General features: G+C 43.1%; 1 protein-coding gene across 3 annotated transcripts in view; it reads right to left on the bottom strand.

Moving 5' to 3' along the window:
* Positions 1–1,715: 1,715 nt before the first annotated feature.
* LOC120918797 (protein-glutamine gamma-glutamyltransferase 5-like) overlaps positions 1,716–13,018 on the bottom strand; it is a 45,311-nt gene continuing 34,008 nt past the window's right edge. For 2 of the 3 annotated variants that reach the window (XM_040330596.1, XM_040330597.1), the window contains exons 11-13: positions 9,803–9,963; positions 5,322–5,458; positions 1,716–2,050 (exon numbers count right to left, since the gene is read on the bottom strand). In XM_040330596.1, coding sequence (XP_040186530.1) covers positions 1,900–2,050; positions 5,322–5,458; positions 9,803–9,963 — 449 coding nt within the window. In that variant the 3' untranslated portion in view covers positions 1,716–1,899. The remainder of the gene's footprint in view (positions 2,051–5,321; positions 5,459–9,802; positions 9,964–13,018) is intronic. The other variant, XM_040330598.1, reaches the window with a different exon arrangement.

Raw genomic sequence — 13,018 nt, 5'->3', positions numbered from 1 at the left:
AGCATTTTAATTTGTTTAATTTACCGTACTTTATATAATTACCTACAGTAATTCAGTAATTTGTAAATCAAATTAGTTTGGTGTATTAAAAAGGAAAGGTTGGCAATTCCCATACCTGAACAGTAAAAGCGCAATCTTGCCTAAAAGACATGCTGATAGATTAATTGGTTTCTGTCTAAAAAATTGGCCCTGGTATATGAATGTGAGTTAGGGACCTTAGATTAAAAGGTCCTTGAGGGTAGGGACCGATGTGAATGTGCAATGTATATGTAAAGCGCTGCGTAAATTGATAGCGCTAAATAAGTACCTAAATAATAATAGTTATAAAATAAGTTGTTTAACCACTTGCCGACCGACTGTTGTTATTTTGCAATGGAAAGCCTCAGGAGATGTGTCAATGGAGCCAAGTGACTCAATCATTCTTGGTCTTTGCCCTTGGACCTATGAGGACCCGGTGGTAAGTGCCATTATCATGATTGTTTGGTTATCCCTTCTGCTCCATGGCTGACACCCCTCCAGTACGTCACCATTTAAGGGTGGTCTCTCACAATGTTCAAGGTTTGAACTCCCTAAGGTCAAAGGCGAAAAGTCTTACATTATTTACACACTCGAAAAAATAGACGTGGCCCTTTTACAAGAAACACATTTTCCTAAGCGGTATTGCCCTACTTTTATTCATTCCAAATTCCCTACCTTTTATACGGCCAACGATGATGACAAAACCAAGGGGGTCGCCATTCTATTCTACCACAAGTGTAATTTCTCCCTTCAAATCAGAACTTTGAGACCCAGAGGGCAGATACATTCTTGATGATCAGATATTCTCTTTTGTTTCATACTACGCTCCCAAAAAAGGGTAATTTTCAGTTTTCCAATCCATGCTACTACTCCTGGCTCCTATGCTGGGAGGTACAGTTATATTTGGGGGAGGCTCAAAGATTGCGTTTTATCCAGACCCTTGTCAAACGCCTTACCCGACCTTTTAAACAGAGCCTGCGTATCATTAAAATCATTTTTCAACATGGCTTGGTGGATGTTTGGAGAGAAATTAACCCAACATTGTGTGACTACACACACTACTCTAGCCCACATAACTCTTTTGCCAGGATAGACCAAGTATTCATAGCCACTGCCACGATCCCACTGGCATCTAAGTCCTATATTAGGGACTCCACCTGGTCGGATCACTCTATGGTTTTCCACACGTGATCAGTTTTCCTATTGGAAAAAGTCTGATGAGAGCTTTTGGTCGGGATTCCCAACCGTGTGTATGCTCCATCAGACTTTTTCCAACAGGAAAACTGCTGGAAAAAGATAGAGAGCAGGATCTCTTTTTTCCCGCCAGGAAAAACTGATCGGAATGTCTGATCGTGTCTACAAATCCAGACGCAAAAAATTCCTACGCATGCTCCGAAACAATTCAACGTATGCTCAGAAGCACTGCGTTCTTGGCAGTCCAAATTTCACCGAACTTTTGTGTGACCGTGTGTATGCAAGGCAGGCTTGAGCGGAATTCCGTTGGGAAAACCATTGTTTTTTTTTCCCGACGGGAAAACCACTCATGTGTACGGGGCATGACTCTACAGTGTCCCTCGAGCCATAGATCCAGCAAACGCTGGAGACTTAATGAGTCCATCCTCAGTGATAAGATCAGGTCTAAGGAAATCGAAAATGCGATTGTGGATTACTTTCAAACCAATGACACTCACATGATATCAGAAGGAAAGTTTACATTAAGTTATAATTACATACAGTATACAAAAAGTGACTGTAAATACATAAGAGAAATATATTGTAAAGTTTGGCATCTTGGCAAAATAAATAGTGAAATTAATTCCTCCAGTCTTCCCAGGTGTTTTAGATAATGAAGTGTATATCAGGTCACTTCAAATAAACCAGTTATATCCAGGGAACATTAATCATTACACTTCCTTTCACAAATTTGATCTTATTGCAAGAGAAGCTGGCTTCAAGCTGTAGATTTCCTCTTTTAAATGGAACGCAGAAGATCCGTACAAAGCCGTTCCGCCTCGGAAAAATCTGGTCCATGCTGAAGAAAAAGGACAGAAATAAAAAAATAAAATGAAAAATAACGTTTTCAAATGTTGGAAAGCAACAGATGCATATACATACTTCCAAGTGTTGTGTTAACAAATCATATATTTTGTAGAATGCAGATTATTCTGTAATTCTTGTTCTGTTGTGGAAAGGGTCACACAAATATGTGCTGTTTATACGATAGGGTCATTGCACTCAAATCTGATATCTCATGTTTGGGTAGATGCAAATAGGCCGAATCATAAACCAGTTGCTGATATCTGGACTATTAGGAAACCCCCTGCACATGAGTTCACTGGTGCCCGGGAAGTGGTGAGTAAAGCCTTGTACACACGATCAGTTTTCCAGATGGGAAAACTGTGATAAGAGCTTTTGGCCGGGAATCCCGGCCATGTGTATGCTCCTTGCAGTTTTTCCGACTGGAAAACTGCCCAAAAAACGCCGGACAAAAAAACAGAATTGCCTCTTACACACGCACAGGATTTACGATGGCAAAAGTTCCCGTCGGAAATCCCGAGGGGACGTGGGACTCCACTACCCACCCCTAACCACTCCCCCTTTATCACCACCCTCTAAACTCGCCCTTTTTTCCTACAGGTACATTTTCAATCCATGTACTCCCCCTACGTTCCATGCCAACAGACCTTATTTTGTACAGTAAACGTTTATGGGGAACTGTGTCAAATGCTTTTGCAAAATCCAGATACACCACATCTTCGGGCCTTCCTTTATCTAGATGGCAGCTCACCTCATTATAGAAGGTTGATAGATTAGTTTGGCAATAACGATTCTTCATGAATCCATGCCGAATACTGCTAATGATACCATTCTCATTACTAAAATCTTGTATATAGTCCCTTATCATCCCCTCCAAGAGCTTGGATATTATTGATGTTAGGCTAACTGGTCTGTAATTCCCAGGGATGTATTTTGGGCCCTTTTTAAATATTGGTGCTACATTGGCTTTTCTCCAATCCGCTGGTACCATTCCAGTCAGTAGACTGTCAGTAAAAATTAGGAACAATGGTCTGGCAATTACTTGACTGAGTTCCCCAAGTACCCTCGGGTGCAAGCCATCCGAACCCGGTGATTTATTAATGTTGAGTTTCCCAAGTCTAATTCTAATTCTGTACTCTGTTAGCCATGAAGGTGCTTGCTGTGATGTGTCACGAGGATAAACACTGCAGTTTTGGTTACTGAAGCCCCCTGATTGCCTCGTGAAGACTGAAGAGAAAAAAATATATATGAAAAAAAAATACGGAAATCCCAATGTGAAAGCCAAGAACCTGCTTGCTTCAGTCTTTCCCCTACACACGGCCGGTTTTCGAGACAGTTTTTTCCATAGGAAAAATGCCGAGCAAAAGTCAGACGGAACTGGTTTTCTTTTTTTGTCCGCCGGTTTTTGGGCAGTTTTCCCATCGGAAAAACTGCGAGGAGCATACACACGGCTAGGATTCCCGGCCAAAAGCTCTCCTCACAGTTTTCCCGTCGGGAAAACTGATCGTGTGTACGAGGCTAACCAGTTCTCTTTTTTCCCGCCGGGCAAAAGCTTTTGGCCAGGAATCCCGGCCGTGTGTATGCTCCTCGCAGTTTTTCCGATGGGAAAACTGCCCAAAAACCGGCGGACAAAAAAAGAGAACCAGTTCCGGCGGACTTTTGTCCGGCGTTTTCTGCCAGTTTTCCTATGGGAAAAACTGCAATGGCGCAGACACACGGCCGGGATTCCCAGCCAAAGCTCCATCACAGTTTTCCTGTCGGGAAAACCAGCCGCGTGTAGGGGGAAAGACTGAACCAAGCTGGTTCTCGGCTTTCAACTCGAAATTTCCGATGGAAACTTTTCCCGTCAGAAATCCTGCATGTGTGTACGGGGCATAAGAGGATGTGTCATTCTTACGGCTGACTTTTCATTTTTTTTATTTATATCAAATGATAGAAAAGGCAGTAAGTTATTTCCTGATTTTACAATAGCAGTGAGGGGTGGCAGAGGTGCGAGCTAGTATACTGTGTGTATATTGTGTGTGTGTATACTGTATGTGTGTGTGTGTGTGTGTGTGTGTATACTGTATGTGTGTGTGTTTACACTGTGTGGCCCCATAATCTATTGAATGGGGGCCCCATAATCTCCTGTTGCCTGGGGGCCCCACAATCTCCTATTGCCTAGGGGCCCCATAAACTCCTATTGCCCGGGGGCCCCATGAGTTGTCAGTCCGCCCCTGTTAGTATGCTTCCTAATTGGCAGCTGTCCTAATAAGGACATATGGTTCTCCAAGAGACTAGAGCCCTTTAAGCCTTAAAGTGTTACTAAACCCACTACTAAAATGATAATTGTATAGCAGCTTTGTTTTCTTTTTTAGGCTTTCTTTCTTTTATTTTCACCTGTTGATCTGACCAGTAAGTCTGTTGTATTTCAATAGAGCAAGCTCTCCTGCAGATGTAGCAGCTTAGAGTGTTGAGACAATTCATTTACCACTGACAGGGGTGCTTACAATGATCAGCTTTTATTTATTTATGCAAAACACTTATTCCAAAAGGGGTGGACCTCCAATCCTAAATAAATATTTATAATGATTAATTTCTAGGTGGTAATTCATTTTTTTTCTTTTATTAGTTGCTACCTGTATAGACGGTTGAGGCATACTTCCCCTGACGAAGCCCCATTGGGGAGAAACATGTAGGGACTACGTATGATCCTCTTAGCCCACAACTGATGCAACCACCATTTTGGAAACACCCTATCGCGAATTCATTCAGTGATATTGCTCTAATTTTACCAATTTTGTATAATTTACTAATAAAATGTATTGTATACTTTTTATTAAATGGTCTTCCATTGTGTTCGATACTAGTTTAACAGCACCTCTATAGTCCCGTTTTCCTTCTTTCTTTCACTTATCCCAAAACAAAAACTGCAGCTGTAACTGCTTGAGTAACTGCAGTTTGGCTTTAATTTGTTAGTGTATCTAAATCTGTTTACATCTAACACTCCGCTCCATCCAGACTGACAATGCTGCTATTCAAAGGTTCCCCCTGTGCTCCTTCATCCATAGAGAGGGGGGGGGTGCTCTAATACAGGAGGTGTGTTACTGGCCAGATCACCAGATGAAAACAGTGGGACAAATGCCTAAAAATGGAAATCAAATGCAGCCACCACAATTCATGACTGGTAAGCTGCAATATATTAAATTTTTGGGTTTATTCCAGCTTTAATTATACATGAATTTTTCTCTACTTGATAATAGTGATATTTTCAGGATCATACTTACTGTGCTGTGATAGGGCCATCTGGAAATAGCCCCGCCCCTTCTGCAGTCATATTGCAGTTGCTTAGAACTTCATTAAAAGGGTTGGAGAAGGACAGGATTACACTCAGAGGCTGGTTGAGTTTTGGATTACCATAAATCTAAAGATTTAAACAAAACAAAATGTTAAAGTTGACTTTCAAGCCTGCATGAATACATTGAGATCTGTCATCACCCGGAGCATGCTGGGACTGTGACGTCATAAGAGGCCTATATAAATCGCCGCGCACCGCACACCCGGCATTACAGCGGGAGGGAGCGTCGAGTCAACATCGAAGAGGAGAAGAAGGCGACATAGAAGACCGGGCCCCCGCTGGTGAAAGAGCTGAAAGAAGACAGCGGTGGTGCCCAGCAGAAGAGAAAAAGAACCGGAGAGCGGGACAAGAGAGCGGAGAAGTCGGAAGAAGACCCCCGAAGTCGAAAGAAGACCCCCGAAGTCGGAAGAAGACCACCCGAAGTCGGAAGAAGGGAGAAGACTGGGCCACCGCTGGTAAAAGAGCTGAAAGAAAACAGCTGTGGTGCCCGGCAGAAGACCCCCGAAGTCGGAAGAAGACCCCCGGAGCTGCCTAATAAACTACTTTAAAAACCTGTGTATTTCTTTTGAAAAAAACAAACTGTGTAGTGTTTTTTTATTGATGTTTTTATTCCACCAGGTGAATGAGTAGGTGTACGATGTACTCCATACTCATTCACCTAGGGTGGGGGGCCGGGATCTGGGGGCCCCCTTATTAAAGGGGGCTCCAAGATTCCGATAAGCCCCCGCCCGCAGACCCCGACAACCAACGACCAGGGCTGTCGGGAAGAGGCCCTTGTCCCCATCGACAAGGAGCTTTGGGGTGGGAGGGCCACAGGGCGCCCCCCTGCCCCAAAGAACCCACCCCATGTTGAGGGCATGCTGCCTGGTATGGCTCAGGAGGTGGGGGCGCTCGCCCGTCCCCACCCCCTTTCCTGACCGGTCTGCGTGCTCGGATAAGGGTCTGGTATGGATTTGGGGGGTACCCCCACACCGTTTTTTCCGGTGTAGGGAGTTCCCCTTGAAATCCATACCAGACCTAAGGGCCTGGTATGCTCCTAGAGGGGGAACCCATGCCGGTTTTTTATTTAAAATTTGGCATCGAGTTCCCCTTCCTGGAGACGACTTCAGGTCGTATTGCGAGTCGTGTTGTGATTCATACTCAAGTCGTGTCCAAGTTGCCTCCCAAAGTCATGCTGAAAGTCGTGTTGTCCCAGTGTGAACCGGCTCTAAGATTGCTTCATAAAAGATCTACCTTTTATTATTGAAAAGCAGTGCTTGAGCTCCAGTCAAGCAAACTTGTCTAGGCTAATGTGTTATACCGCACTTGGCCACTAGATGGAGGTATATATCACTGGAGTTTTCTATAATATTAAAGCGGACGGCCTTTAGTTACCACATCTAAGGACATTTATTACATTTTAGTTCTTTAGTTTAGATATCCTTTAACCACTTCCTCCGAAAGGACCTACCCATACCCCTTCTACTGCCTTCCTGGGCCCTCCAATCCTACCAGGGATCCCAGGACTGAAGCCAGCGTTTCTGCTGACTTACCATAGAGATGACCAAGGACCAGAACCTCCCCGATCATCTCTATGGTCTCAGAAATCGGAAGCAGCAAGTATTTTGTCACTTATGGTTTCAGTCCAATATAAACAGACCGTTACTGGCCTGTGAAAGCATCTGATCAAAGTGATCTTGGTTTGATCAAATGCTTTTAAGGGCAGATGAGAGCTCTAGGGTCTAATAGACCCCAGATAAGTCAGTTAAAGTGTACCTGTCATTGCCCATGCTATTATTCATCCCTGTGATAGCAATAAAAGTGCTAAAAAAAAAATGATGAGAAAAAAAAAAAAGAATTGTTTTTAAAGTGCCTCTGTCCCCCGTGCTCATGTGCAAAGGCGAACGCATGCGAAGGTCGCACGCGCATATGTACGGTGTTCGCACCATACATGTGGGGTATCCACGGGCGGACTGACAACTCATGGGGCCCCCGGGCAATAGGAGATTATGGGGACCCCGGGCAATAGGAGATTATGGGGCCCCCAGGCAATAGATTATGGGGCCATACAATATATACACACACGCATACAGTATACATACACAGTATAGACACACAGTATACATACACATTATACATACACACAATATACCCACACTGAAAAGATACTGGAGAGGCGGGGCAGCTATAATCTTGGGATTTTTAAAAAAACACAGATTTTTACATACTGTCCCTGGTTTTACTGAGGCTGGCAACCCTGATGGGGCCCCCTAGTGGCATGGGGCCCTCGGGCAGTGCCTGAGTGCCCGAATGTACCCTGGGGGTATCACCGCAAATGTTCTAGCAAGAGCAAAAATTCTAGCAGCAGACTACAAAAGTAACCCTACATTGGCAACCTGTAAAGACTTTTAAAAGATCGTCTATTGAGATTTTTATGTACCGTTGTTTTTCGCCATTCCACAAGCGTGCACAATTTTAAAGAGTGACATATTAGGTATCTATTTACTTGGCGTAACATCAGCTTTTACATTTTACCAAACAATTGGTTATGTTGGGTTTTTGTACATTTAAGTCATTAAAGTGTATCCCCCCCCCAAAAAAAAAAATTGCGTTCAGCAGTAAATATAAGCAGCAGCCTTGTGTGATTCACAATATTATATATCAGTTATATATAATATTGGGGATTACACAAGACTGCTGCTTTTGTATATATTACAAAAATTGTTAAATCTTTTCAGGTTTGCCGTAAAAAAATGTAGATCTTTTTTGGTGCGCCGCAATACAAAAAACAAAAGACAATAGTATACAAAGGGGAAGAAAATAAGCAAAGTTCATTTTCAGGGTTTACATACAATGTAATGATATTTTAGAAAGAATAACAAGTTATCTAATCGCTTTTGTAAGTGTAATTGTATCAGACGCATAAAGACAAAAAGGAGTGGCATGATATGATTACTTCTTTAATGAGCGAGATAATATCTAATGAGGCTTCTTCTGCCAGGTAAATAATATGTTTCTGACACGCTACTGGTCTGTGAGTTCCAACAGCTTTAATCTAGACTTACTGTATAGTTATGTAACCTTTTGCAAATTCAATTAAGCAATGCCTCTTAGAATGTATGTAAATTGTACACCCTAACAAGGAACTTCTTTAATGTGTTCCCTCTTGGTCTTTTAAATATACTATTAAAAGTAGGGTTGCACTGATACTAGTATCGTCATCGGTGCCGGTGAGTATTGCAGGAGTACTTGCACTTGTGCAAATGCTCATGATGCCTAATCTGATGCCTGGACACTCAGGGATGATCGGTGTGGCGGCAGGGGAAGTTCTAATTACTGATCTCCCTGTATGACTTTCAATAAAGCAGCTGACAGCCGCTTCTCCTCCTCTCCCCTCCGCAGCTTTCAGCTGCTTTATTGAAAGCTGCACAGGGAGAGCAGCGATTTTTACTTCCCCCACACCACACTGATTATCCCTGAGTGTCCCCTGTATCCTCCTCCGGCTCCTCCTCTGTGTCTTCCTCTGTGTCCTCCTCTGTGCTCCTCTGTGGGCTCCTCCGGTCCCCCCTGTTTTACTCTGGTCCCCCTCTGTGCGCTTCTCCGGTCCCCCACCATCCTCCTCTGGTCCCCCCTATCCTTCTCCATTACCAATTTGTGTGCTCTTCCTGTCCCCCCATCCTCCTCCCTTCCCCCTCCGTGTGCTCTCCCGGTTCCCCACCACGTCTTCCTCCATTCCCCTCCATCTGCTCCTCCGGGTTCCCTCCCACATCCTCCTCCGTTCCCCCCGTCCTTCTCCATTCCCCTCCTTGTGCTCCTCCGGTTCCCTCCCACATCCTCCTCCATTCCCCCTACACACCCCCCCCCACGCCCTGGTTCACACCAGTGTGGCTTTGAAATCACGCTACTTCTGCGTGAATTCAAAACCGCAGATTGGTGCTATTTGCACTGGCGATTTCATTGCGGCTTGCGACGTCATTTAACAAAAGTCAATGCAAGTCGCAATGGAATCACAAAAAGTAGCACAGGAACATTAATCGCAATAATTTGAACGGTTCCATTGCCGAAAATAGGCTGCGACTTGCCATACGATTTTGAACTATCAAATCACATGACAATTTGGATTGTTGTGAACGAGGGCTTAAAAGACAAAAGTGCCTGGAGCCAAATATCCTTTCTTGGTCCAGGGAAAGCTACTGTAGAAGCTAAATCCCTGTAGAAGCTGGAAATCAAGGTAGTAGGCATCGCTATTCCAGTGATCTCCACTAGCTTCTGGGTCCTATGATGAGTGGCTGCCATGTTGCTCCCAAAACCTTACACATATTTTTTTGAAAGTATATGACTGTTTATGTTTCATATTTTCACACTAGTTTTTCAAATATATATCTTCAGTAAAAAAAATCATAGATAAATTAATTAAATGTACAAACATACCTTGATATCGATACTAGGAACCTCAAATATTATGTTCTTTGAGGCCAATTTCAGTTTCTTGCTCTTCAGATCTGTAGCTAGAACAGTGACCCTGATGTTATTTCCAGACCTTATATATCTTTCATAATGAAAAGGATGAAGCTGGAAACTTGTTTCTATGTCTAAAAGAAAGGAAATTAAATATTATCAAAAGTTTATGCTATTCTGTAGCCTGAAAGGTTTTATAATGCCACATGACCTATTTAATATAACGTTATTCCATGTTTCCAAAAAAAAAACTCAGCAGTCCGGGAATCATTAAGTTAATAGGCAACTCATTGGTGTGTAATTGGTTGACAAAAATTGTGTCTCAGTCTGTCTTCTGGGATGTAATCATTGCCCTCTTGGGCACTGGCATCTAGCCTCGTAGAGAACACCCCCAATCACGTTGTCTGATCAACCAACCAAAACCTCCTCCACATCCCCAAGTGCCGCTACAAATCGAAGGGTCCAAGGACCACGGCTATGGAACGCTCTACCCACAAACATCTGTATGGAGGAAAACCATTGTGCCTTCAGGAAAAACTTAAGACCCACCTCTTCTGAAGGATCAGGATGACACTGGATGGAAATAAGTGCCTTAAGGCGATTTAGTTCACATTTTCAGCGTTTTCAAGTTATTCACTCACTCACTCAGAAAGTGAAGGCAGGCTGTCAATCACAGGTCATACCCAAGCATACCTCCCAACTTTCTGAGATGGGAACCAGGGACACCTTTTAGTGAAATATGTAGTCAAAGAACACCCCCCATCATGCCCCCTTTAAGAAGAATTATACAAAAAATGATTAGTTAAACCCACAGGTGCTTTTTCTTTTGCCACGACCATTCCTTTATATTTGCTTTTGAAATTTACAAATTCAGCAATTTAGAAATTGGATGAAAGGTTTAGCACAAGGACGCAACCTTTGAACGATAAACAATTAATTTTATATACAACTACAGTTGTGTGAAAAAGTATTTGCCCCCTTTCTGTGTTTTTTTTTTTTTTTTTGCATATTTGTCACACTTAAAGCGGATGTGCCACTAAAAAAATATATTAAAAGCCAGCAGCTACAAATACTGCAGCTGCTGACTTTTAATATAAGGACACTTACCTGTCCTGGAGTCCAGCGCCGATCGCAGCAGATGACGAGCGATCGCTCGTCACCCTGCTGCTCCCCCCTCCATCCTCGGTGAGGGAACCAGGAAGTGAAGCGCTTCCCTACGGCTCATGCGCGAGTCGCGCTGCGCCCGCCGATTGGCTCCCGCTGTGTGCTGGGAGCCGAGTGTTCCCAGCATACAACGGGGGACGGACGGGAAGCAGAGAAAAAACCCGTCTTTTGCCCGTATCGTAGGGCCGGAAGTGGGTGCAGATATCTGTCTGTAGACAGGTATCTGCACCCCCTCCCCCCTGAAAGGTGTCAAATGTGACACCGGAGGGGGGAGGGTGCCGATCAGCGCGACTTCACTTTAGAGTGGAGATCCGCTTTAAGATCAAACCATGTTGTATTATTACACAACGATAACCTGAGTAAATACAAAATGCAGTTTTTAAATTATGGTTTCATTTATTAAGGCAAAAAAACTGTCCAAACCTGCCTGGCTTTATGTGAAAAAATAATCCCTTAAACCAAATAACTGTTTGTGCCACCCTTGGCAGCAACAACTGCAATCAAGCATTTACAATAACTGGCAATGAGTCTCTGACATTGTTATGGAGCAATTTTGGCCCACTCTTCTTTGCAGAATTGTTTTAATCCAGCCAGATTGTAGGGTTTTCCAGCATGAACGGCCTGTGTAAGGTCATAACACAGCATCTCAATTGGATTTAAATCCGGGCGTTTTTACTAGGCCACTCCAAAATCAAAATTTTGCTTTGTTTGAACCATTTGGAGGTGGACTTGCTGTTGTGTTTCAGATCATTGTCCTGCTGCATAACCCAAGTGCACTTGAGCTTGAGGTCAGCAACTGAATGCCGGACATTCTCCTTTTAGAATTTTCTGGTAGAGCTCAGAATACATGGTTCCATCAGTTATGGTAAGTTGTCCAGGTCCTGAAGCTGCAAGCAGCCCCAGACCTACCACCATCATGTCTGACTGTTGGTATGATGTTCTTGTTATGAAATGCTGTATTTATTTTATGCCAGATGTAACGGGATGCACAGCTTACAAATGTACATTTTTTGTCTCATCAGTCCACAGAATACTTGCCTAAAAGTCTTTGGGATCATTTAAGATGTTTTTTGGTAAATGTGAGATGAGCCTTTGTGTTCTTTTTGGGCAGCATTGGCTTTGGCCTTGGAATTCTCCCATGGAGGCCATTTTTGGCCAGTCTCTTTCTTATTGTTGAATCATTGATCACTGAACACTGATCTTACCTGAGGCAAGTGAGGCCTGCAGTTCTTTAAATGCTGTTCTGGGTTCTTTAATGACCGTCTGGATGAGTTGTCGTCATGCTCTTGGATTAATTTTTGTATGTCGGCCACTCCTGGGAAGGTTCACCATTCTTCCAAGTTATCTCCATTTGTGGATAATAGCTCTCCCTGTGGTTCACTGGAGAAATTACTTTGAAACCCTTCCTAGACCAATACTTGTACATTACTTTGTTTCTAATCTGTTCTTGATTTTTTTTTAGATTGTGGCATGATGTGTGGCTTTTTGTGATCTGTTAGCGTGCTTCACTTTGTCAGACAGCTTTGATTTACAGTATATTGTTTAAATGCAGTAAAACGGGGGTCTCGACCCTCCGCTGCAGATGCTCAGTTGTTTTCTATTTTTTTGGTACTGCCGAAAATCAGAGTGACTAGAGACCAATCAGTATCAGGTTAATAGTGTTAATATTTATGGATTGGTGAGAAGATGTGATGTCAATGGTCTCACTATGTTTAAATGCTTGGGGAAGAGTAGGGATCACTTTAAACCTGACACATGTAATCTATACAGCTTCTGTTGTTAGGTACAATCAGCACATTAGATTTAATCAGTGGTATAAGAAGTGACTATAATAAGGTCAGATATGTTTTGATCTTATTGTATTTGTCCTCTGGTATCACTGTATTATACTGTATGAAGATTCTGTATTTGATTCAAGTGCTCCCCCTGCTGTTCATTAAAACAGTTTCAGTTCTTTTATTTTCATAGCCGTGGCAAGTTCAAAATACAAAGCAAGCATACAAACCACATACCTGGCTAACAACA

Source organism: Rana temporaria, chromosome 12, assembly GCF_905171775.1.
Source record: "Rana temporaria chromosome 12, aRanTem1.1, whole genome shotgun sequence".
In the NCBI taxonomy this organism is placed as follows: Eukaryota; Metazoa; Chordata; class Amphibia; order Anura; family Ranidae; genus Rana; species Rana temporaria.
Note: the sequence above shows the minus strand (reverse complement) of the source record. Positions and strands in the feature narration are given on the sequence as shown.